Below are 25,481 nucleotides of genomic sequence, written 5' to 3'. Positions count from 1 at the left end.
TGTAAACACTACTTCCGGTTTCCGGTAACACGTGGGTATAAAACTGCGGGGTTAGTGTGGTTCCTTTATAGTTAGAGTCGAATTTATCTTAGCTAGTGTCGCATGATGCCTGCTCTTACTTGTCAGACAATGAGTACATCACAGGAGAACAAGACTGATACGAGCAGCTCTAGCACCACAACCAGTTACACCGCTTACAAGTCAGTATCAGCATCGTCAGCTGCTGCTGCAGCGGCCATTCGTAACCCCTCCGTGTTGGTTAGCTGGATATTGGAGCACAAGTCGAGCCCTTATCCTACTAAAGAGGAGAAGAAGGTCCTAGCTAAACAAGCTGGCATGACAATCACTCAAGTCAGCTACTGGTTTGCTAATACTCGGAGGAGAATTAAGAAGTTAGGTAGCTGGATAGTTTGGGAGGAGAGTCAAGTACACCACAAGACTCCAGTTATCATACCATCTCAACTTGGAGTTAATATATTCTCTGACTCTTTCTCTACTGCTGGTAGTTTAATGGATCCTACACGGAACAATCCTACACCCGGTAAGCCACAGCTGATTATTATAATTTGTTTACATGTTAACATCACCTGTTCCATCCCATCACAGGTTCACTGTACACTGGATATCCTCCATACCATTACACCTATCCTGGATCACTGGCCTCCACTGGGTTCCATAGTTTTGGTAATACTACCAGTGGAATATGGAATGGCTCAACCAGCTCTAGTCCCTTCACTCCAAGTCCTAACAACTTAGATGGTGCTACGTTCAATTTACCACCAAAGAGTGCGGACTCATGTCTGTCTAGTCCGCAGTTAGTCATGCCACCTCACACACCCTCCTATTCTCCGAGTTTCCAGCCATTTCCAAACACTGCTTGTATTACACCGACGTCAGTGACTCCATTACCACTGTCAGCTATTACTAGTAATACCAGTTACAAGCCTCCCCTGTATGGGCCAACCACAGGTAAGAAATAATACTTGTTAATATCATTATAATTATCATCTATCATAATATTATTACAGGTAGTGTGTTCTCTAATGGAACTTCTCCATACATCCCACTGGGGCCTCCGCCAATGTCAAGTAGTTAAAGGTATTGAATACATCATTTATAATGATGACATTGTTACTGATTAATGTGTTAATAGGAGCCAATCACTTTGTATAGCAGCTGATGTCCAATTTGATTATGTGCCAATCATCATCCCTTAACTGGTGTAGTCCATGCACCATAAATGACTCATGATTTTTAAACCATTTCTCTGTTTTACATTTTTCATCATATAATAATTTGTACAAAAATTCCAACATGTTTTAATACAATGACAATAAGCAATAGATAACAGATGTCAAGGTTGTACGTGACTATGAGTCATACAAGCATATCGAGCACTTCTTAGTAACAAGAGAATTCCGGTCACAAACGCTCCTGTAATGGACAGACAACACAGATGATGAAGTGTTCCACTACATCTTATATAGTCCCTTACCGACATAAACTACAATTATTCCTGTAGGAGGGAGGATGATAAGTTAAACAATGAACAACTATTATTACAGCTCAACTCACCTCCATGCTCACTGGCTAAGGTAGCTGTCCCAGCCTATAGTAATATAATAAGTAGCTACTGACCACAATCATGGATGACACTAAAAGGGTATGCAAACAAGCATTAGCCTCACCCAGGATGGTTTAGTGAAAACAAGCTGACAGTATGTTTTAGCTGGCTTCCAACCTTATTAACTTCAAAGCTGAGCTAAATTAAAGCTTATTTCAGAGGCCAATTAAGGCTGCTCTATCACTAACTACACAATAATGATGAGGTCATCAGTGAGACTGGATCACCCACTTGGGGTACACCCTGTCACCTGAATCTTGTACAATAATGGTCAATGACAGAAACTGCATGGCAGTAGCAACATGATCATTGTAACTGCATGGCAGTAGCAACATGATCATTGTAACTGCATGGCAGTAGCAACATGATCATTGTAACTGCATGGCAGTAACAACATGATCATTGTAACTGCATGGCAGTAACAACATGATGGTTGTAACTGCATGGCAGTAACAACATGATCATTGTAACTGCATGGCAGTAACAACGTGATGGTTGTAACTGCATGGCAGTAACAACGTGATGGTTGTAACTGCATGGCAGTAACAACATGATCATTGTAACTGCATGGCAGTAACAACATGATCATTGTAACTGCATGGTAGTAGCAACGTAATGGTTGTAACTGCATGGCAGTAACAACATGATCATTGTAACTGCATGGCAGTAGCAACGTAATGGTTGTAACTGCATGGCAGTAACAACATGATGGTTGTAACTGCATGGCAGTAACAACATGATCATTGTAACTGCATGGCAGTAGCAACATGATGGTTGTAACTGCATGGCAGTAGCAACGTTATGGTTGTGAGTTAGTACACAAACTTTAAGTGTGGCATCATACCGTTACTCCAATCCCAATTGCAAGAAAGATGAATCCAATGACAGCTAAGATTACGGCACGTCTCATCATCCAGTCTCTATGCAAGTATGACCTGAAGGTGTTGATAACACTAAACAGTGACAATGATGGTTAGTACCTGCAGCGACAATGTGGACACCTTGCGACTACTTCATGAGCAGGCCACTGATATGGGATAGTACAACTAATAACAATGACATGATGTGGGGTACACTCACTAATATCGATCTGCTACACTTTCCACACACCACCCTGATTCTGTTACTATCTAGTGGAGTTAGTACATCACTGCAACTACCAGCCCCTACTCCAATAGTCCTCTTGCTACAAATATTACATCATCTCTAAACAGGCAGGCATTCGTGTTTGTACAATACAACAGGTTGAACTGGTCAATATTAACAAGTTTTTCAGGTTTGAATTTCCCCCAACAAACAACGCCTAATATATTACACAACTAATCATCCCCTGTTGGCATGGAAACTCGTACAGATGGCACTGGTGAATAGGACAGTTAATTATAACATAACAATTAGAACTAACAGGTTTGTATATGTGTATACGAGTGTGTAGCAGTGACATTGTGGTACGACACCATGGTAACAACACAGAAACAGCAGGTCGCAAACCAGACAAAGAGACGCTAGTAAAATTGGTTCTAATTTTGGTAATTTTATTGAACACAACATCGCAATTTCAGAAGGGTAAATTTGCCATTTAAGGAGAAGGCCCAGGGGTATTTTTTTGAAAACAGTTGTGGGATATGAAAAAAAAGGACCAAATAGTTTATAAACAAACCAGTGTATATAATTCCGTTATTCATTACATCAATTGTGTACATTCCCTAGCGCAGGCGCACACACACACAACACACACACACAACACATTCACAGTTGCACTGAATAACATTATATTATTATTCTCACCAGTTTGGCCTCGGGCAGATGACACGTGAAGCAGTTGACGAACACGTCAGTAGGCAGTTACACGGACACCTCACATATTTCTTACCAGGAGGAGGGTCAGCAATTGGCTACAGTGACAGAAATCACTTCATGTTCTAGCACACACAAAAAATGGCTAGTCAACATTTGATGCTGATAATGTAATTCACGACACACTTAGTTCAGGGGGTCAGTTAGCACACTTATGGTTTTGTTAATACAATAAGTAACCGGATGTGTTGGAGTAGCAATATCCTTATATAGTGAGTAGGCCACTACACCTAGCTGCATTGCCCCAGTGTAATAGAGCCAGTAATTACATTGGTGGCAACTCAGCTTGCATTCCACTTGTAATATTTGTACAACATCGGCAAATGGCACAATATTACACATTACAGGTAGCATGGCCAAAACATTGTTTACTAAATATGAATGTGTGTTTGTGTGTAATGTGTGTGTGTTGTGTGTGTGTGTGTTGTGTGTAGTGTGTGTGTGTGTAGTGTGTGTGTGTGTAGTGTAGTGTGTGTGTGTGTTGTGTGTAGTGTAGTGTGTGTAATGTGTGTGTGTTGTGTGTAGTGTAGTGTGTGTGTGTGTGTGTAGTGTAGTGTGTGTGTGTTGTGTGTAGTGTAGTGTGTGTAATGTGTGTGTGTGTTGTGTGTGTAGTGTAGTGTGTGTGTGTGTAGTGTGTGTGTGTGTGTAATGTGTGTGTGTGTTGTGTGTGTAGTGTAGTGTGTGTAGTGTAGTGTGTGTAGTGTAGTGTGTGTAGTGTAGTGTGTGTGTGTGTGTAGTGTGTGTGTGTAGTGTGTGTGTGTAGTGTGTGTGTGTGTGTAGTGTGTGTGTAGTGTGTGTGTAGTGTGTGTGTAGTGTGTGTGTAGTGTGTGTGTAGTGTGTGTGTGTGTGTGTGTGTGTGTGTGTGTGTGTGTGTGTGTGTGTGTGTGTGTAGTGTGTTTGTAGTACATGTACAGTATACTGTGTGTGACATGGCCACTATAATCAGGTGGTCACTATAATCAGGTAGCTGTTAAGGGTAGCTGCTAAGAGATGATTCACTAATTCACTTCATGTTCAGTACATCAAATTGTACAGCACAAGCACAGCACAGGAAAACTTTCAATTACTACACTACACCACTAGTATAGTACTGTATACCAAGTCCTGTACAAATACATACACTACAATACACACACACACACACACACACACACACACACACGCACACACACAAACACACACACACGCAAACACACACACACACCACACAAACAAACACACAGACAATGGAATCACCCCTAGCACAATGGAACACAACCACAGTACTAAGCAGTACGCCCCACACACACTTGTTGCTAGTCCCCACACACACTTGTTGCTAGTCGGGACCTCCCAGGTCATTCAGCTGTTGTTTGTGTAGGAGCAGAGAGGCCGCACCATTGTAATGTCCAATTACTAGCAGGTTGGACTGGTGGTTTACATTACCCCCCACAGCTGGGCAGGCCTTAAAACAGGTCACTTTGGATCAGCTGATTATCATGTTAATCAATTAGTGTACTGTGGGTACAGCTGGCCAGTGCCTTGTCGCATGTAGATCACATGAGCTCTATCATGACATGAAGATCACATGAGCTCCATCATGCAGGTAACTCGGTGACATTTGTTAATTTATTGTCCCCTAGAAGAGCATGCTAGTATAGTACTGTGTTTTTCAGGTTTCTTGTGAAAATCAAAACATAAACGTGATCCCCGGCATGCGAGCACATGAATAATTGCACGCTAGAGAAGGTGGTGAAATTATTGAGAAGTTTTGTATGGCGTTCCTGAACCTGAAAAACACGGTAGCTATTCTGGCAAAATTCAAATAATTGCACGTGATCTTTTTCCAATTTGTATTATACTTTTGCAAGAAACCTGAAAAACACGGTACACATCACCATGCAGTCATAGGGGACAGGTGGGTGATGTTTTGTTAGGTTTAGTAGTTCTACTAGAGATGGTATAACAAGGTAAAGTTTCTCATAACTGTTTCTTTGGTATATTAGAGACCTCCATTAAGACCACAAGAAACACATCTGTACAAATAACACAGTAGTGATGATATAAGCTATACTAGAACACTCTCTTATATGAACTCATGATAATAGTTGGTGGTCCAAGTAGATACTGTAGGATCACGTTGTGTGTGTGTAGTGTTCAGCAAGTCATTACAGTTAGTCACTTACAGTTGCTTCTTGACAGTTAGGACATTTTACAACTCTGGAATTTGTCCCTGTGGGAACGTTGATGATGTGTTGACAAACACGACACTGAACGTAAAGGGTGTTCCCTGTAGGTGCAGTGGTCGGTGGTGAGAATGAAGCATCAAAGTTGTAAGGAGGAGGTTGTTGAATAGCTACAAGAGCACACACACAAACACATGTAACTCACTATCCCCCAATGCCTTGTCATGATCATGCAATGATGAGAACACTATAAATAGTTATGGTCCTAATAAGTACATAGCGAGTAAGATGGAGGAGTGCTATAGACAACCCACTAGTGAATAATATCAGTGACTGATAATATGTGGACCAGCAGTGTTACCATTAATAGGGTGTCCTTATTAGTGAGGTGTCCTGATTTCAGGGATCTAAATGTGTGTACACTAATACAAATGGGACCATGGACAAGTATCCTGATTATCAAGGTATCCTTATTAGTGAGGTGTCCTGATTTCAGGGGTCTAAATGTGTGTACACTAATACAAATGGGACCATAGACAGATGTCCTGATTATCAAGGTGTCCTTGTTGTTTAGGTACCCATTCAGGGAGTCAGATGGGGTTTGATCATATAGTTCAAATACGCAAGTGTCAGAGTCAGCCGGACGGACAACACGTAGCTCCTCATACGAGTGCCGGATGTTAGATCAGTTTATTCGACATAACAACACTTTACTCAGAACATAAGTGACGCCAAACATGATATCAACAGATGGGATCGTACCAGCTGCCAACAACAGCTGCTACGACAATTGCACAGTTCACTGGCCATAAAAGAACATTGCTGGAAATTCAATATATCGGTGACAACATCTGATTTAAGGCAGAAGGCACCAAGAGCCCTTTGGGCTTTGGAGTAATGCCACTCGGTCTCATTCCGGCTGTTACTTAGTAACACATTACAACCAATAGAATCTCGTCAAGTTGGTTGGGTCGGTCACAGACGTCAAGTATAAAAATTTCAAACATCTTAGCCACCTGCCAACCTGAGCAGATGTCAATTACTGTTCGTCTTCACTCCTTCATACCCCACCCCCTGTACTGTTCATCTTGGGCTCCTTCATACCCCAACCCAAATAGTTAGGCAAGGTCGTCACTGCCCAGGAATAACAACAGACATTCACACCCACTAAGAAAGAGTTCAGTAAATTTAGTTGACAAATAATCTAGCAGACAGCTGAAGGACAGCCTGATCCAACAAGCTGTAGTGTCAGCTTAACAACAAACGGATCTGATATCAAGGGTAGCTGGTAGTTGATCAGTTGTACATCACTTTAAAGAACAGGCTAATCCATTACTGTACAAATCAGGAAACTGTGAAGAAATACGACAAGAAACTACATGATGCTAACATTGTACCTTGTATCTGCTTACAAGCCCTAAACAACCAAACAAGATGTTGATGAGGTTTACTAGTCCAGTTTCCTTCATAGCAAAATAGCACTCATTGAAAGGTATTTACTGTAACAACATGCTGTGCAAGAGAAATGGTCACTGGTTGGTCATGTCAACTACATTGTTAGCAGATCACTAACACATTAGCTTCCTTATTAATCATTTTTGTGAAACACTATCATTTGATACACTCATTATTAAATCTGTAAATTATTTTCGTCGCTCCATTTATCATCTTTTTTGTACGTAGCTTTTTAAGTCTCTGTGTGTGTTTTGCTCATTGTAACTTGTTCCTTTTCTTTGTAGTGTACTTTTGTGTTGTTATTCTTTGTCCTTGTAGTGTTATTTTTGTAATGTATGTGTTTAGGGAAGTACCCTTGTACAGGCTATGCCTTTTGGTGCCACCCTGTCATTTTGACAAATTAGATAAATAATAAATAATAATGTACCATCATGTTGGCCTGAATGTGGTGACTGCTAATATTAACACCATTGGACTATAACTACTAGTAAGTTGATTGGTCTAAATTGGTACTACAACAATTTAAATTGTGTTAAAGTTACAAGCAGTACAAACAGACTATATGATAATCTACCAATAATGATGTATCACATCAGCGATTGTCAGGATGGTTAGCAATTAGGGCTGAAGTTAAATAGTCTTCTGGTTTCCATGCAGCTACGGCATGGCCATTACTAACTGGTGGTGTGATGTCCACTTTGGTTGTTGTCTGTCCCTTTCAATTAGGTAGGCTGCGTGACCCGGAGAGGATTGCGGAGAAGGAAGGATGTGTAGTGTGTAGTGTGTGTGTATCTACAGTACTATGTCACAATCAGGATGATATTGGTACTTTTAATTCCACTGCATTCATTATTTCCTTTAACACACACTACACTACACACTACACTACACTACACTACACACACACACACACACACTACACGCACTATAGTATATTCACGTTGAGCTGAATCCTGAAAAACAGCTAAAAATTAAATCTGGATTTTTTTCTCAACAGAGTATGGTTTGGCTCCATTACAAGTTCGGGAAAGGGCCGTTATGGACACTGTACTTGTATGGCTTCCCCATAGGAAATGTATTGTGAAAATTTTGATTGGCCATAAATATTATGTCAAACATTTGTACAAAACATTTTTAGCGGGTCAAGCAGTAGTACAAATGAGCCAAATTTCAAGATCGTGTGTAATTACATTATCCGTGAGTTATTAAATGTTTTTGAGGATTCAGCTCAATGTGAACATATTATAATAGTGGTGACAAAGTACTGTAATTTGCTTTTTTTTTCGTTGTATAGTATGCAAAACTTGTATGAAAATTTCTTGCGTGAATTTTTTTACATAAGATCAAACTATTTTAATAGAGCAGTCATTCACGTAAATCACACGAAAATAAAGCAAATTACGATATTCACATAACATAAACATGATATTATCTCCAATATAACACACCGTCCTGCCCATATATGTGGCTGCTCCACTTGTGTGCTACAGTTATCCCTAACTGCCCCGTGTACAGTGGCCTGTAGTTAGTAACTAATTCTCCACAGAGAAAAGTTGATTATGATGAACAAGCTTGTACCCTCACTTGACCTGGTAAGGGATTGTGTACAAGATAAATCACAGCTTGAAACAACTGTTATAAGATGAGGAGTGATGTAGTGTGAACTAGTGCTGTGATCATGACTACATCATTGATGACAGAGGAAAGGACGGATGCACATGCTGAGAACAGCGGGGTGGAACACTTTCAATCAGTTTCAATCAGAATAAAGACAGTCTCAAATAAGCAATGGTGCTATGGTAACATTAGTTGCTATCAGCTGGAGCAGCTAATTGTGATGTGAAGCATGCTACATCCCCTGTAGTGTTTCTGAGTATCATAATCAGTAATGAACAAGATATTTTGGGTGTGGCTAACGACAGTACTTAGATCTTGTGGTGTAGGGTAAGGGGTCACCTCTTGTTGGTCTTGCAAGTAAACAACAATATCAACAACAACAGGGCTGGCTCACATATGTAGCGCATAGTATATACTACACACATCTGATTTTTTAGCCCAATCCTCCAATTACATTTAACTACATGATTTTATCTCTGAGATCTTAATGATTCTGATTTCATCTAAGCCACTAAACTCATTCCTATAACATTTATCCCATTAAATGCTCACCCTGTAGATTTTTCCATCAACAGAGTAATCTCTCTAAATAATCGCCAATCACTATTTGTCGATTACCAGCAAACCTGATACTTTGAACATGACAAACACAGTCTAAGTGATCAGTATAACAGCCAACATGAGATGATACTTAGTGAAATGCTGTGGTTTGTGTGTACATTGTGTGAAGCACTGTTCAGTAATGAAATAAATTACATTGATCATTTTGGTACTAATTGTACTTGTTTATGTGTGCTACTAGGTGGTGTGAAGGATTTAAAGTTTGGTGGGATGACGAGAGATTTGTAAATCTAAAAAGTCATGCTGTGATATGTTGTTCCGTATCGAGTGGCAGAACGGATTGTGTGTACATCGTGTCGACCACTGTCTGGACTCTCTTTGATCACTCTGTTCTCTAGTTTACCCATGAACACGTTGGCATAGGATGTGCCTCTTCTTTGGAGGTAGAAGGTTACTAGAGAGTATATAGCATGCTCCAATTATCAGTACTGAGATGAATTCAAACAAGAAGACTTAATGAAAAAGGTTCATTGAAAAGTCTTGAAAATATACTTTCTGTTACTTCAGTCAGATGAGTTATAATATTAAGATAATTATCAATACTGTTGATATACTCTAATAGAGCAGTCAGCAAGTACACCCTGTACGCACTTGTTAAGCAATAGCATGTGTGTCCTTTATACCATATTAGTATAGCGGCACAATGCAAAAATCATGCACTTTTATCATAAAACATGCCAAGAGTTCATAATATATATACTGAGGAGAGTATCCTACTATCATATTCCCCTGTAGGAAGGCATATTGTGAAGTTATGATGTAACACTTCTGAGTTCGCCCGTTTTTTTTTTGTATAATTAATGATGTCATTAGCTGAACATGGTATCGATTGAACGCGTGCCTAACAACGTCACTAGCAACCAAATTAACTCCAGCTCTAAGTGTTTCTCACCAAACTACAATCGTTCCTTCATGGGTTCATAGGCGTTTCTTGCTAGGCCATTCGTGAATACGAATGGCCTAGCAAGAAACGCCTACTAGGCCATTCGTGAATATGGTAATGTAAACCACAAATCTCTATTTTGACTCTCTGTCATAAATCTTTAGTTACATGCTCTGTCATTTTGAAGTTAGTCAAAATAGGGATTTGTGGTTTACATTACCACCCCAGCGATCCCTTCTTGTTTTGTGGCTTTTTTCAGCGATCCCTATTCCCATTTTAAAACTTCCAATTTTGATTCATCTAGTTTGTGTACTTTTTGTTAATCCAGTAATGGATTATGAAGAAGACTGTGGTGAATAGTGCAATTTTGCATTCTGCATAGTAACACCATCGACATTTCAGTACACACATGAAACTGATCAAATTGCAATGTGCATACAGACTGAGATTCTCCCAATATGAGCTACAATTTACATTACTGGTGCCTTTAATAGTCAAATTCAGTGCAAGGATTGTTGTTATACACTTGACTGCATTATTAGAGTATTTACATGACTGCTCTATTAGAGTATTTAATCTGGATAACCTGCCCATGTACAATAATCACGGAGTGAAAAAAACCACCTTGCAACGAAGTCATCAGCCCAGATTAAGCTTCCTGGTCTATACTGAGTTTAATAAAGACAGATTCTATTAGCCACAAGTAGCGCACACCAAAAAACCTAACTTTGAGCGCGATCTTGTATGGATTCTCGAATGTAATGGCATTTTGGCAAGAAAAAAGGCCCAGTTTGGGCTGTTTCCATCCGAAAACGAAATCAAAATTAGGTCATGGACATGCACAATGATCCATTCAGCAAACCTTGCTACTTTTTATCCCAGGATTCTCCTTGTAAACTTCGCTATGCCTGTGAAAGAATAATAATAATAATAATATTATGAATAATAATAACAATATGAACAAACGGACATATTTCAGTTTTGTCTGAAATACACATACTGTTTCCTTTTCACTTGATACTTACTAGTGGACCTATACTCATTGCAAAGAACCACCAGAGGGTTGTTTTGAGTTGAAGGATGCTTTTCAAGGTGGTTTTTAGGTGTGCGTTCTATTAGGATTTATGCAAAAAACATGGGCGATCCCTATTAAGAACCCACTATCGTGGGTCATGATACTGAGCTTAATCTTGTAACAAGCGAATACACGTTGTTCGATCACGTGAAAGCAGGTTATTTTTACTTGTGGAAATTCATTTTCGAAGAACAGCAGGACTTAGGAATTTATTTTCAAAGAGAAGGGTCTCTTCGAAACATCCAAAAATAAAAACCCTTTGAAAATAACCAGCTATACGGTATTTTGTTATGGGTCATGTTCACTACTCAACTGTGAGGACAATAGTTAGTCTTCTCATCTTCATACATACAAGTGCATATCACACTTTGGTAAGCAACCTTTTCATCTATTCAATTGTAATCATTGGAATTTTCAACTAGAGTAGGGACCATAGCACTTTGATAAAAAGTACTGAAACAAGCTGGAGTAGTGCACGATATTAAATCACAGTAAAACAATAAGAAGTGTTATATCCCTACTGTGCATTTCCATTATGGTATCATGAGCACAGTAGGGATATAACACTTCTTATTGTTTTACTGTGATTCAATATCATGGACTACACCAGCTTGTTTCAGTACTCCAGCTTGTTTCAGTACTTTTTATCAAAGTGCTATGGTCCCTACTCTAGTTGAAAATTCCAAATTTTTCTGTACTTGTTTGTTAGTTTTTTTGTACATATTATTATTAGAGGTGTACCGATATACCGATACAGATCGTATTGGTGGCCGATATAGAAATTTCTACTATATCAGTAGGAGCTGATATTGCTGCTAAAACCGATACGATACACCGATATACAACTGAACTAGACTGTATCTTGAGGACACTGTCCAATGATCAAGCTACATTATAAACCCTAATAATTAGCTAACAAGTGTGGGAAACAGTAGTTATCTTCCTTGTCTAAAGCGGTACGCTACATGAAGCCATCTAAGTGCATGCATAGTCTCTGTTTTGTTGTCACAAAGCTTACCAATCACACAACAAACACTCATAGTGGTGGGCCTGGGGAAACAGCAATAAGATGAACCAAGAGCACAGCATAAAACAACCAGCTATCTCTGCAAGTCATGAAAATGCAGAGTAATCCGGGATAATCTTGGCAGGGGCATGTTTTTAAAATATTTGAGGGTGCCTTATAGTCTAACTCTGAGCTGTCAATAAAGGCCACACCGTCACCGTGATGGGTGACTACTTTATCATACAGTTCGATAGTACTGTATAGTAGCGACCACAAAGGAGTGTGCCCATGAAATAGCATCACCACCGCATTTTTCCCTGACGACGATGAAGCAGTATTGGTTAGGTAAAGCTAAATCCAAACAAGCTTTCAGGTCGACCCGAAACGCTTTCAACAAGTTGCTATGGATTTTAAAATTATTTAACGGAATTTTCTACTGACTGAGTAACTGACTAATGCCTTCAGACAAGCGTAATTCGATGACAGCTAAGGCTACTGGCTTGATTTTTTCACTGTTTGGTGTCGCTTTTGGCCCAAGAGATGCCTTTTGGAATACCGCAGTTCGTACAATGCATTCTTTATGGACTTACCAGTGTCCTCCTTTGTATCCCATTCATCAGTGAAAAGTGTCGATTTGGCGGTAGCACATGATGGCTTCCCTTCATAATGGAAACCATCCATATTTTTCGTAGTGGCTATTTTGATTGCAGAGGTGCTTTTCGAACAGTACTTGATTCATACTGCTATGTAGCAGGTTGAACATAGCTGACAATGAAGCGTAATGGATAATTCACTTTTGAGACGATAATTGATACAACTGGGGCGTGTGACACCATTTCTTTCTTTCAGTATGCATGGATTGCAGAGGTGCTTTTCAAACAGTTCTTGATCCAAAATGCAGTGTAATGGGTTGAACATAGCTGACAATGAAGTGTAATGGATACTTCACTTTTCAGATGATAATTGATATAGCTGGGATGCACGGCACCATTTCAGATGTGGTATGCGTGGGTTCACCAGTCATAATAATTAGAGGTGTACCAATATAAGAAAACTAAACCAATCCAATACCGATCCGATATGAGATTAATCATTTTGAGACCGATACGATACCAATCCGATATACCGATATAACTATGAGTAGCTATTTATATTTGAGGAACCATATATGCCATGTTCAACTTTATTTTAACTACTGAAGAAACTACTGAAGACAATCTTAAGATTATTGGCTATGCTTGGTTACCCATGGTCACGTCAAGACATTTCTGTGCTTCCCAAATATTTTAGGCCCAAAAAGTGGTACTCCGAGCAATAAAGTTTTGTTGCATTCACCGTACCAGTGTAAGGTAGTTAGGTAACAAGTAGCACTCAATTACTACACAACTACATCACTATGAGGTGATCACAAGATCATACCACACTAACTACTCACTAACACGAAGGTTAAGTATTATTTAGAAGGTTTCTATGCTATTTAGAGACCCAAGGATGATGTGGGTGAGGCTACCGTCAAACTTAATTACTGAGGCCACAGACTGAGGTAATTAATTGTGGGTAGCCAAGCCCACATCGTCTGAGGGGCTTAGAAACTGATGTCGGCTCATTCTAAGTGACTTAGAAAATTTCCTGAACAAAGCAGGCAAAGAAAAAGTGGCAAACAGTGTGTACTAACATTGTGATTTATCGTTAAGTCAAGTTGATCATGTCAGTGTCACTGTACTGAAGTGACATTCATAACATCACATGACTACAGTGACAATATCAAGTAGTTACTATGTCGGGCTAGAATGACATTTGTCGATCTTGTCCAGAAAGTTAGTTATTAAGAAGCAAATTGTGTGTGCTAGCATTGAGATTAATCCTTTGAGTTTATTGCATCAGTACCACACTGTGTCAGTACCACACTGTGTCAGTACCACACTGTGTCAGACATTGGTGTATTAGTTGAGCGCCTAGTGGACTAGCTGAATGCTAATGTGCTTGTCTTGTTCAGAAAATGAACTAACAGTAAGGACATTTTGTTTTTGGCTTTGCTGGTATTTGCTTGATGAATGTAGTAAACAACCACGAGACCACAGGTTAGTGACTATTTAGTGACCCCACCAACCCCACCACAGGTCAGTAACTATTTAGTGACCCCACCACAGGTCAGTAACTATTTAGTAACCCCACCACAGGTTAGTAACTATTTAGTGACCCCACCACAGGTTAGTAACTATTTAGTGACCCCACCACAGGATAGTAACTATTTAGTAACCCCACCACAGGTTAGTAACTATTTAGTGACCCCACCACAGGTTAGTAACTATTTAGTGACCCCACCACAGGTTAGTAACTATTTAGTGACCCCACCACAGGTTAGTAACTATTTAGTGACCCCACCACAGGTTAGTAACTATTTAGTGACCCCACCACAGGTTAGTAACTATTTAGTGACCCCACCACAGGTTAGTAACTATTTAGTGACCCCACCACAGGTTAGTAACTATTTAGTGACCCCACCACAGGTTAGTAACTATTTAGTAACCCCACCACAGGTTAGTAACTATTTAGTGACCCCACCACAGGATAGTAACTATTTAGTGACCCCACCACAGGTTAGTAACTATTTAGTAACCCCACCACAGGTTTCTAAAGGATTTAGTAACCTCAGACATCAAAGGAAATATTACGACCTTAGGTTACCATGTGTCAGAAAGTCAGTCCACCTTATAATAAAAGGTTCCTTATATCATTAGCTACTCAGGCAGCAGTAAAGCATATATATATATAGTGGCTTATCAACACTACTAGACAGTACCATGTACTGTATGATACACTACTATACAGTACACTAACTCTACTATACAGTACTATCAAGAGTTAATAATAGAGGGAGGGTAACTCTTGGTACTACCTTACTGTATGATACTGGCTTATCAACACTACTAAATAATCAGTAGAGTGTTAAATCCGATCAGAATTCTTTGTAGTTCTACTTCTAGTCTAATGAGTCTGGTATAAACAGTGGACCCAGGGACAGGGAACCAAGGATCAGTGGGACCCAACTTTGCAATGTTCATATACATTCTGTACTAGACTCACAGTGGCCAATCCACTTTATGTGTGTTGTAATTATTCACACTGTCAATTAGAAATAAGAAGCACCTCTGAAAATTGTCTGCAATAGGCTATTCATGCTGCTCAAAGAGCACGCTAGCCTATTTAATGTGACCGGATTTGCAGAAAGGGTCTTCACACACATCCAATTCTATGACCTAAGGAAACCATAACTTGGTGTTCAGCTAAGTCTCCACACATCCAACTCTATGACCTAAGGAAACCATAACTTGATGTTCAGCTAAGTCTCCACACATCCAACTCTATGACCTAAGGAAACCATAACTTGGTGTTCAGCTAAGTCTCCACACACATCCAATTCTATGACCAAATAACTTGGTGTTCAGCTAACATATAAACTAAAATTTTCTCCATCCATTAAGCTATGTAATTTCAAGTTTTCCAATCTCAAGTTATTAACCATCACTACCACGGTCAACCATCCCCACATTAACATTATATAACTAGACTACAAAGTGATCAAAGGTCACACACACACATCATTACACCAGTAATATTCAGATGTGATCACACCATATTAACATAACCACTAGATAGGTCCATGATCACACCATATTTAACACAACCACAACACTAGAGAGGTCCATGATCACAACTTACAGTTGTCAGCTGGAGCAGGTGCTACTGCTACATCATTATATTGAGGGGGTGGAGCTGAGGGTAGCAGTCGAGCCTGCTCACTATCCATCAGCACCTGCAACAACATCACATGATCTTATCTAGTTCTGTACATCCCAACACATGACATTAAATGTGTAATTCGGTTACATTACAAGTTTGGGAAAATGAATGCATCACTAATGTAATTTTATCAAAATCTGAATTGTCTCCTTTAACAGTTTGCTCAGATATCAGCTGCTCAAAGTGAACATACCATGCACTAGTAGCAACAACAGGGAGCTAATACCATATTAAGACAGGGGAAATACCCTCCCATGACTCAGACAAAAATGTTATATCAGTGGTTCCATTGAAAAGTAGCAAGATTCACCATGAAGGCTGTGAACTATTTTAAAACACATAAGTCACCAAGTAGAGGTTTAAATGGTGGCGTAACTGACGTTTACAGAGGTTCATTGTGATACATCTAGCTTACCCAGCACATAGCATCACCTACATGGTTGATTTCATCTTGGTTGTTAGTCATCCCTTATTTCAGTTTTAAAGAAAGTCGATTTCTTCAGGTACTACACTGGTGTGTGGATATTCAACTCCTGGTCAACCAGCAATGTAACACTTGTGTACAAAGGGTTGAAGGAGGTATTCCCAAATTAGCAGCAGTTTCTGATGTTATGAGTGGAAGGTTTTACATTTTTTTCAAAAGCACAAAACTAGTAGTAGAGACATCTTAAATAGGTACAAAATATCATTGTAATGGTAGCAAAACCAGAAAAAACCTCGTAACCCTAATTAGCCTATACACACATGGTTGTAAACAAGCTAGGGCTGGGAGATTATATCAATTGTGGGATTAATCGTGATTGTCTCTGAACATCGTGATGTTGATATGTGTTATAAATAATCGTGATATTGTGACATCACATGAAAATGTATATTAGTATGCTCAAAATGGTGGCACAGAACACAATCCAGAAAACAAGCCTGATACAGTTCATTGTGTGAATAAATCTTACTACATAGTTTAAAGCTTACCTGTTAGAAACCATTGAATTCTGAGGATAGTATTATTTATTCTACTGTTTGTATTAAACTGTAACTGTCTACAGTCTTAATTTAGTCAAGCAGGTTGTACACAATTTCACCTTGTATTATACACTCATATACAGTGCATACATGATGCTGATGCATGTGAGTTATAACATCGTGATAGTTATCATAATCATGATATGTTGCATCCTACAATCATGAAAGTAGTAAAATTTCACACTTGCTCAGCCCTAAAACAAGCCACTATAAATATTGAAACATACCGCCTATTGCTACACAATCCAAATAGGAATTATACCCTAGGGTTTTACCCTAGGGTATACCTCATTCTAAAGGATAAGGACAAAACTTGTCATGTGAGCAATTAAACACACAAACCGTTTACACACCTTTATAAAACAATGATGGCGGGTGTTCCTATCAACTAGCGATAAGTTCCACTTGATTCACCATTTTGAATCAGGCCATAATAAGACTCACGTGATCAAACCCACAATCAATGTTGAACACGTGGCGAGAAGATAGAATCACAGGAAACCTGTTCATCGCTTCATAAAAGTGAGCATCTGTAGGCAACTACAGCACTCATTTAAACTTCCTCAAGTAGCCCAGTAAATACACTTTCAATTGATATGTAGTTTTAGGCTACAGGAGTTAATCTACCCCACCAGGAGTTGAGCTACCCCACCTAATGTTGTCATGCCTATATTGTGTAAACAAGCATTCCCCAAAAGTTTTGTACAGCTTTAATGGTAACTCTCTGTACCTATGATGTTGTTGATATTTAGCCAGTTATCAAATAAAAAAATATAAGCAGGGTTAGGTTATACCATTGTGTCATTGCTGCTACAGTGTATATACCACCTCCTTTTTTCCTATACGAGGGGAAGTTACGTATGTAGAGAGTATATCTAACTCCGGTGAAGAAGTAACTTGGACCCTACTCTGATGGGAGTTTGGCAAATTCTTTTTGCTTCGTACCCTCCAACCTTAGATCGTCTAAAACACAAAGTGACCAGCAAAACAAACTGGCAGCCACTGACTGGTCCTTCGTTACTACACTTTTATCATAAATATTATATACTACATACCCGGGATTATGTACCAATGATTTTCAATGGAACAATCCTCGTTGTACTGTTTAACACCTTTCCTTTGTAGTCTACCACGCAAGTGTTGTACTATAGGCTACACAGTACTGGAGCTCTATAGCATCATATCTGCTACCCTCTACAGTTCCAATGGCCAGAGGACAGATCCTGATCGGCTAAGTATCAAAGACAGTAAATCGGCACAAATAAAGTGGTACAACAGTGGTGTCCGTTCAACAGTGGTGTCCGCTTCATGTTGCTCAGAAGGTGTTTGGGGCTCTCAGCTCTTGTTAATTGGCTAAAGATGTTACTTACTATGATGCTGCAGTTGAGTGGATATAGACGGATGGTTTAAGGTAAGCATAATGATCATAGCCTGGTTTTCTGAGTCGTTACGTGATGAAATATTGCGGCAACATATCACAAAGTTTGGGGCTTGTATAATCAATGTCATAATGCTCATGCTTGTATTTCAAGTGTTTTCCGAGTAATTCAGTCTATTAGAGTATCCCTTTGCTGCCTACTAAATGTTGAAGAGGTTAAATCCTTTGTAGTACTAAAAATTCCAGGAGCTTTCCACAGTTCTACAGGAAATGTTTATGATAACTAATGGAACATCATATATCGAGGGACAACAGCACATGTTGGGAAGTGTTAACGGAGTTGGCATGCAATCCTGGGTACGTAGTATACGATATCTGTGCTTATATCTCAAGCCAGAAACAGCACACTAATTGATTACCTCAATAATAGAAGTCTCTAGTCTCATTAATAATGTGGTTCATGCCCCCACCCCCTTCTCCAGCGACACATGTGGACAAGGTTAACAATGAAGTGTGTGTGTAGCAGTTCAATATTACTAACAGGTTAAATCGAGGGTTAAATCGAGGGTTAAATCATCTCACAGGACCCTAATGATAATAAACGTTGCGAAGGAGTGGCCGAGTCGCGTAATGTACAAAGCACGTATGTGTTCGAAATGTAACATTCCCTTTATTGACACAGGCAACACACAGAAAGACATATTCGCTCACCTTATAATAGTTCTTGACTCACCGGCTGTACAGTACGGTATGTGGATGACAAATGCGATCACATGATCATGTTTCCGTATAACTCCGGCTGGTCTAATTGACATACACGGAAACACCATAGCAACAGAAGTAAGGCTGGACTACACGTACAATTCAACTACACTACCGGTACACAAAGAGAAGGTGTTAATAATACATTTTAATATGGAGGAGTCGACCTTACACCTTCAAGCGTGGGGCCGCGAATAGTTCCGTACACTGCGCATGCGCACAACGCTGATAACCAGGTGTAAAGCAATGGAGCAAGACGATCCTCAAGAGTATCTTCAAGCCTCTCTCAACAAGGGCAAGCAAGTTATATATTATCAAAGAGAGTGCTACCGCAGGTCCTACTCTTGTCCCAACACTTGGACAGCAACGCCGAGTCTTAGAAATGTCAAGTAAGGCACCATTCATGTAGCCAGACATAGCATGCGAACCACTCCAACAGCGTGGTAAAATCTGACAGTATTGCTTCCGATGTGGATGAGAGCGACTTAGCCAGCAGCCAGGGTGGCTCTACTAATTCTCTTACTGGCGGAGTGGATGGTGGACACACTGCGAAAAGTGCTGGAGACCAGCAAAACTTGGTGTCCAACGAGTGGGGAGACGACGTGTTTATACCCAGTGAGTGTAGTAGTGAAATATATTGCATGTTCTTACAAATGTTGTGTACACAGAGAGTGAAGCATCTGTATCGTGTAAGCCAACAGCGGAACAGCCTCAGCTAGCTGCTGCTAGCTGTCAGCCAGGTAGTGTATTCATTGATAAGAAAAGCCAGATGGTAGATGGAAGGGGACAATTGTTGGCTGAAGATGAGTCATTGAAGGGAAAGCCACGAAGTGAAGTGACAAGTAGAATTAAGGAAGATGTTGGTAAAATGAAGCAACAAGTAGAGGCTAAACAAGGAGCCAATGATGTGTTACTAGTAGATAGTGAAGTTAAGAATATTGCTGAAGAGATGGTGAGCAACAATGATCCACCCTCTAAATTAAAAAAGGTAATAATATTTTCTGTTATTGTAGGAATATTGGCCACTTTACATGTAAACAGGACAGTATGTGTGTAAACAAGTGGCTAACCTTATTATTAGGTGAAGGGTTGTTAACAAGTTAATTTGTTTATGAAGTGCTATAGATAGCTCAGCACTTTGTCTTATGATACAACAAAGTTTATTAGCTCTGGGAAAGCAACATCTTGCACTGAGGATGGAGCTGTAGTCCTTTAGAATATTTAGTATTGATTTGATGTGTCATTTGAGCAAGCTCAACATTACACAGGGTGACCTCACTACAAGACTAGAAGCCTTAAGAGTCCAAACAAGTACCTCCCATTGCATACCTTTAATGGTGAATATCTTTTAGAGGGTGATATTGACAGTAAATTAATTTACCCATCCCTACACAGTTGGGTGGTAGCTTTGCTGCCAGATGATGATGCAAACACCATCTAGTGGACCTCAAGTCTCTTATGACTGCCACGAACACCTGTTTGTGACTAATGCTGCAATGTCCTTTTAGCTACACACAAATCATCACATCACAAAATTTTCAATTAAATATTGTAGATATACATTTTGGGTGATTGTGTGACTCTTTGACTGTGATTGGCTTATTTGTATGAGAGTACTGTAAGGACATGATAATGTTATTGTATACTATTCCACCTTATCTCTATGTACTGGACTACTGTTAATATTGTTTAGCTGAGCAAAACCCAGCTATTTGTGCAAAAGTATTTTGTTATTAAAACGTAATATATGTGCTACATAAATATTTTATGCACGTTTTAATCATTTTGGTATGCAATCAAACAAAGAATTAACATACACGCTACACTGTCATCATTCAAATGGCCTTCTTCAGGAGTACAGGGAAGCCACTGGATTTGCCAGTTCATGGTGAACAGATCGGGCAAAGTCTCATCTTTGTAGTTATGATCAGTTAATGAAGCATCTATTTATTTTGCATGTTGTGACTGTACAAATTGAATTTCTCTGCTATACCCTTGTGGCCAGACCGCTTTCATTTGGTTGGGTCTGGTCCAGTATCCTCATTTGTTCTGCATCTTCACTCCCTGTTCCAATACTGTAGTCGTACTGTAATACTAATTTGAAAACCATACCATTTAAAAATTTTTTGTACCACTCAGCTCTGCTTTGTTAGAATGGCCTTCTTTTTCCAAATGGGAATATAGGGAAAACACTATACCTTGATGGATTTGCCAATTCATGATAACAGATTGAGCTAAGCTCGGGCGCTACCATTCAGTGGATTGGACTACTGGACTGACATATTTTTGGTTTTTGCACATTCTATGGTTGGATTGATGGAGTCTTGCTAGTAAGTTAGCACCTTTAGGGTGCCTGCAACCCACTCAAACACTGAAGATGAGTGGAATATACGAAAACTGTATTTCATCGTTCATTATGCCACTATACAGCACTTATTCCTTACCCTGTAATGCTGCAGGCAGTGCAGGGAATGTGACAGCGATAGTTAACTGGCAACGATCAACTTGCCAGTAGACAATATACCCTTTGAGATATCCTTAGAGCAAGCTTGAGGAGCAAGCTAATCTTGCTGCCAGACTTCTGTTTCAGTGCAGGGGCTTATCAATGAAAGACTATAAGCGTCAGCTTGGCGCACGTGCTGAAAAATATCTAGTTAGTAAGCCCCTGCACTGAACTAGAGGTCTGGCCACATGAAACTAGCTTGCTCTAAGGATATCTCAAAGGATGTTGTCTACTAGCAAGTTGATCACTATATTGCTGTCATGTGGGTGTATCCATTCACTGGACTGGATTACTGGACTGGAGTACTGGACTCAAATTAAATTTGCTCAAACACATTTTTTCGACTACAAACACCTTTTTCAACCACTAAAAGTGATTACATAGAGCAGCATACCACACTTATAGCCCTAACCCTTAATATTCAAGACATGTAGAGGGCTTTTGCCCTCTACATGTCTTGTCAATATTAAAGGCACATACGTGCAGCTAACTAGTATATCATTTTAAATTATTTATTTAAGCACAAGTGCTGAAGGTCTGTAGGCCACCTGGTCCTACAGCTGTTTAAAGGTGTGTGTTTGAAAAAGGTGCTAGTTTTGGTGGTTTATTTAATGGTCTAACTTTGGTTTGAACTCTTGTTACAGTTACCGTATTTATTGCAAATATGTGTAACCTTACCTTCCTGTTTGAAAGTGTGCACAATGAGAAGCAATTCTTTACACTGCCCACTCATTGCTATTTACAAACATTATAAAACCATAGAGCTGGCAAAGCTAAAATGAATGTGCAGACTATTGAAAGGCTATAGGTGATTTCTATGTTACATAACATAATTACATTGTGTAAAATTATTATTGTGTGCTATTTTACAAGAGAAGACAGACAGATACATTAGTAGTGTTAACAGTGCACAGTGCTTGAAACATTGCTAGCAGTAGGCAAATTATTTTCGATAACAAACCACACTTAGGTTTTAGTGCAGTTTTTGTGATCAAAGTACAAGTTTTAGTTCATGTTTTATTATGTCAGTGAATGGTATCAATTTCTAAAACACCTTTTGTGGTTATAAAGTTTGGTGATAAAAGGCAAGAAAATAGCAAAAAAAATTTTTTTAGTCCAGTGAATGGATACATCCCTGTCACATTCCCTGCACTGCCTGCAGCATTACAGGGTAAGGAAAAGTAATAGTGGTATAATGAACAGTGAAATACAGTTTTCGCATATTCCACTCTTCATCCTCAGCATTTGAGTGGGCTGTAGGTGCCCTAAGGGTGCTAGCTTACTAGCAAGACTCCATAAATCCAACCATAGAATGTGCAAAAGCCAAAATTATGTCAGTTCAGTCCAGTGTTCCAGTCCAGTAGTCCAGTCCACTGAATAGTAACGTCCGCTAAGCTGTATTTTTGTGTAACTTGTTTCAGTCTCGAGTTATGGTTGATTAATTAAGTGCCTGTAACAGATTTGTCATATTGTTGCTGTAATTTCTTGCAGAAACTGTTTAGCGTTATATTACCAAGACTTTCCCGATGTGTGTATGTATCATTGCTAACTAATTAATTTATAATATTGTACCGTATGTATCCGTATAGAAGCCCCGAGCGTTTGTTTATTGATTTCTGGTACCTTGTATACCTTGGAATCAGTCAGTGAACGAGAGTGTCTGGCAGTACTTACAAAATTGATAGAGGCCATCACGTGTATAAAACTATATGGACTCCTTTACTGGGTGAAACATTAGAAGTAGAGCAGGAAGATGACAATGACCATGATGAATACCAATCAGAAGAGGTTACATTGTTGGGGCCAAGGGAGATAACAAGAGTTTGTATTTCTTAAGCTGTGGCAGCATCTCGTGTAGAATCAAATCTTTTAGTGACTGTCTGATTCTTTCATACAAGTGTAACTCGATAACGGTAAGGCTACGGGCTTGATTTTTTCTCTGTTCAATGTTGCTTCAGCCAGACACGTGCCTTTTGGCATACCGCAGTACGTACAATGCATTCTTCATGGATTTACCAGTGGCCCCCTTTGTGTTCCATTCATCTTTGCTGACAGCGAAAGGTGTCGATTTAGCGAGCGGTAGCGTGTGATGCATGGCTTCCCTTTGTAATGAAAATTGTTTGTATTTTTCATAGTGGCTACTTTGATTGCAGGGGTGCTTTTTGAACAGTTCTTGATTTGTAATGCTGTGTAACAGGTTGAACATCGAGCTGACAAGGAAGCATAATGGATACTTCATTTTTCAGACAATAATTGGTAGCTGGGGGGCGCGGTGCCATTTCTTTCTTTTGATGTGGTATGCGTGGGTTCACCAGTCGTAATTACAACAAAAAGGTACACAAAAATTGGAATTTTCAGCTACCGTAGCACATCGATAAAAAGTACTGAAACAAGCTGGAGTAGTGCACGATATTAAATCACAGTAAAACAACAAGAAGTGTTATATCCCTACTGTGCTCAAGATACCATAATAAAAATGCACAGTAGGGATATAACACTTCTCATTGTTTTACTGTGATTTAATATCGTGCACTACTCCAGCTTGTTTCAGTACTTTTTATTGATGTGCTATGGTCCCTACTCTAGTTGAAAATTCCAAAAAAAAAATTGTGTAACTTGTTTGTGTAGTATTACAAGCATTTATTTCAGTTAGCACCCTTGTGTGTTTATACGGGTTCTGGCATTAATTATAGTGATCCTTTAGCAGTGATTGAGCCTGGCTTCAATGCCGATATGTACGGTACATGTGGTGTATTAATTAGAATGTTCTACATGTACAGTTGACATTAAGAAGTCTCCTTGTTATATACTACTATTGTGTGCAGTGTAATAATATGATTGGTTTAGACAGGTGACCTTATATTACAGGATTATCAAGGTGACTCAGTGACCTTATTAAGCAGGTGGCTAGTATGTGGTGGCCAGTAAGTATACAGGTGACCTTATATTACAGGATTATCAAGGTGACACAGTGACCTTATTAAACAGGTGGCTAGTATGTGGTGGCCAGTAAGTATACAGGTGAGTTTATTGATGTGGTCTTTGTGTAGGGTAAATTGAGACCAGTGGATATAAAATGTGTCAACGTGATACTTAAGAAATGTGACAAGTATATCAAAGAAGGCTTGATGAAAGTCTTGACAGGTTAGTGATATTTGATGGCTGCTGTTAATAATATTTGTTGACAGATTATGTTGGAGAGGAGAAGACTACGTACATTTTTATTGCAGACTCAGACAAATACTTGGAGATTCTAGAGAGTCTACTTGAGGTTGTGCTAACTGCCTTGTAATACTCACTTGTTGTTAATTTTGTTTAAAAATTCTTTTTTTTAATTCAGCAAATTCTTTTTTTTAATTCATTAACTTTTTTATCCCAACAAATATGTATTGTATGAATTTTCTGACACTTATTAATGATGACAATTTTGTCTTTAGAGTTTATCACAGTTGGATAATGTGGTGGCCAACATAGATGGTAGGTAATTTAGTAACCAACTTATTATAATTATGTGTTCAGTACAGCCTCAGGAAGGATCACCTACTCCAGGAATGAACTTCTGAAAATGAAATGGCACAATCTACCCTGTCCTAACTTACCATGTTATCTTATTGCAAGAACTTTGTAGCAGCAATTGTTCATTTTGACCATTACAATCTGTAATTGATTGATTTACTGTCAGTTTGTTACATTTCTGATGAAACCATT

At 39.2% G+C, this 25,481-nt stretch overlaps 3 protein-coding genes across 4 annotated transcripts; 2 read left to right on the top strand and 1 right to left on the bottom strand.

The window, feature by feature from the left end:
* The first annotated feature begins 57 nt into the window (after nt 1–57).
* On the top strand, nt 58–1,348 carry LOC136263097 (uncharacterized). The gene is made up of 4 exons (XM_066057582.1): nt 58–541; nt 607–969; nt 1,029–1,098; nt 1,154–1,348. The coding sequence occupies exons 1-3, from the start codon at nt 103–105 to the stop codon at nt 1,094–1,096; spliced, it is 870 nt and encodes a 289-aa protein (XP_065913654.1). The 5' UTR covers nt 58–102; the 3' UTR covers nt 1,097–1,098; nt 1,154–1,348.
* On the bottom strand, nt 1,271–19,335 carry LOC136263099 (type 1 phosphatidylinositol 4,5-bisphosphate 4-phosphatase-like). The gene is made up of 10 exons (XM_066057584.1): nt 19,220–19,335; nt 16,027–16,120; nt 5,647–5,816; nt 3,413–3,519; nt 2,705–2,810; nt 2,605–2,651; nt 2,469–2,559; nt 1,576–1,609; nt 1,496–1,516; nt 1,271–1,434 (listed from the first exon to the last, which is right to left on the bottom strand). The coding sequence occupies exons 2-10, from the start codon at nt 16,112–16,114 to the stop codon at nt 1,355–1,357; spliced, it is 744 nt and encodes a 247-aa protein (XP_065913656.1). The 5' UTR covers nt 16,115–16,120; nt 19,220–19,335; the 3' UTR covers nt 1,271–1,354.
* Nucleotides 19,318–25,444, top strand: LOC136263094 (uncharacterized). Of its 2 annotated transcripts, none has more exons than XM_066057575.1 (7): nt 19,318–19,659; nt 19,710–19,885; nt 19,939–20,258; nt 24,824–24,917; nt 24,962–25,044; nt 25,211–25,250; nt 25,298–25,444. In XM_066057575.1, exons 1-7 carry the CDS (start codon nt 19,484–19,486, stop codon nt 25,399–25,401), a joined length of 993 nt encoding a protein of 330 aa, XP_065913647.1. In that variant the 5' UTR covers nt 19,318–19,483; the 3' UTR covers nt 25,402–25,444. The 2 variants fall into 2 exon arrangements, with proteins under 2 accessions (XP_065913647.1, XP_065913649.1); XM_066057577.1 differs by having other exon boundaries at nt 19,319–19,659; nt 25,293–25,444.
* The last annotated feature ends 37 nt before the right edge of the window (nt 25,445–25,481 follow it).

The sequence above is a fragment of the Dysidea avara genome, chromosome 8 (genome assembly GCF_963678975.1).
Source record: "Dysidea avara chromosome 8, odDysAvar1.4, whole genome shotgun sequence".
NCBI lineage: Eukaryota > Metazoa > Porifera > Demospongiae > Dictyoceratida > Dysideidae > Dysidea > Dysidea avara.
Note: the sequence above shows the minus strand (reverse complement) of the source record. Positions and strands in the feature narration are given on the sequence as shown.

Bases quoted from the DNA above. Each gene is read 5' to 3' on its own strand.
- LOC136263099 (XM_066057584.1), bottom strand. From the start codon at position 16,114: ATGGATAGTGAGCAGGCTCGACTGCTACCCTCAGCTCCACCCCCTCAA. The intron at 2,652-2,704 runs GTGAGTGTACCC...ATCCCATATCAG, and splicing joins AGTGTAGCAGATCGATATTA to TGGCCTGCTCATGAAGTAGT. The intron at 1,610-2,468 runs GTATGATGCCAC...ATATTACTATAG, and splicing joins CAATTGGGATTGGAGTAACG to GCTGGGACAGCTACCTTAGC.
- LOC136263094 (XM_066057575.1), top strand. From the start codon at position 19,484: ATGCGCACAACGCTGATAACCAGGTGTAAAGCAATGGAGCAAGACGAT. The intron at 19,886-19,938 runs GTGAGTGTAGTA...TTGTGTACACAG, and splicing joins AGACGACGTGTTTATACCCA to AGAGTGAAGCATCTGTATCG. The intron at 25,251-25,297 runs GTAGGTAATTTA...TGTTCAGTACAG, and splicing joins TGTGGTGGCCAACATAGATG to CCTCAGGAAGGATCACCTAC.
- LOC136263097 (XM_066057582.1), top strand. From the start codon at position 103: ATGATGCCTGCTCTTACTTGTCAGACAATGAGTACATCACAGGAGAAC. The intron at 542-606 runs GTAAGCCACAGC...ATCCCATCACAG, and splicing joins ACGGAACAATCCTACACCCG to GTTCACTGTACACTGGATAT. The intron at 970-1,028 runs GTAAGAAATAAT...ATATTATTACAG, and splicing joins CCTGTATGGGCCAACCACAG to GTAGTGTGTTCTCTAATGGA.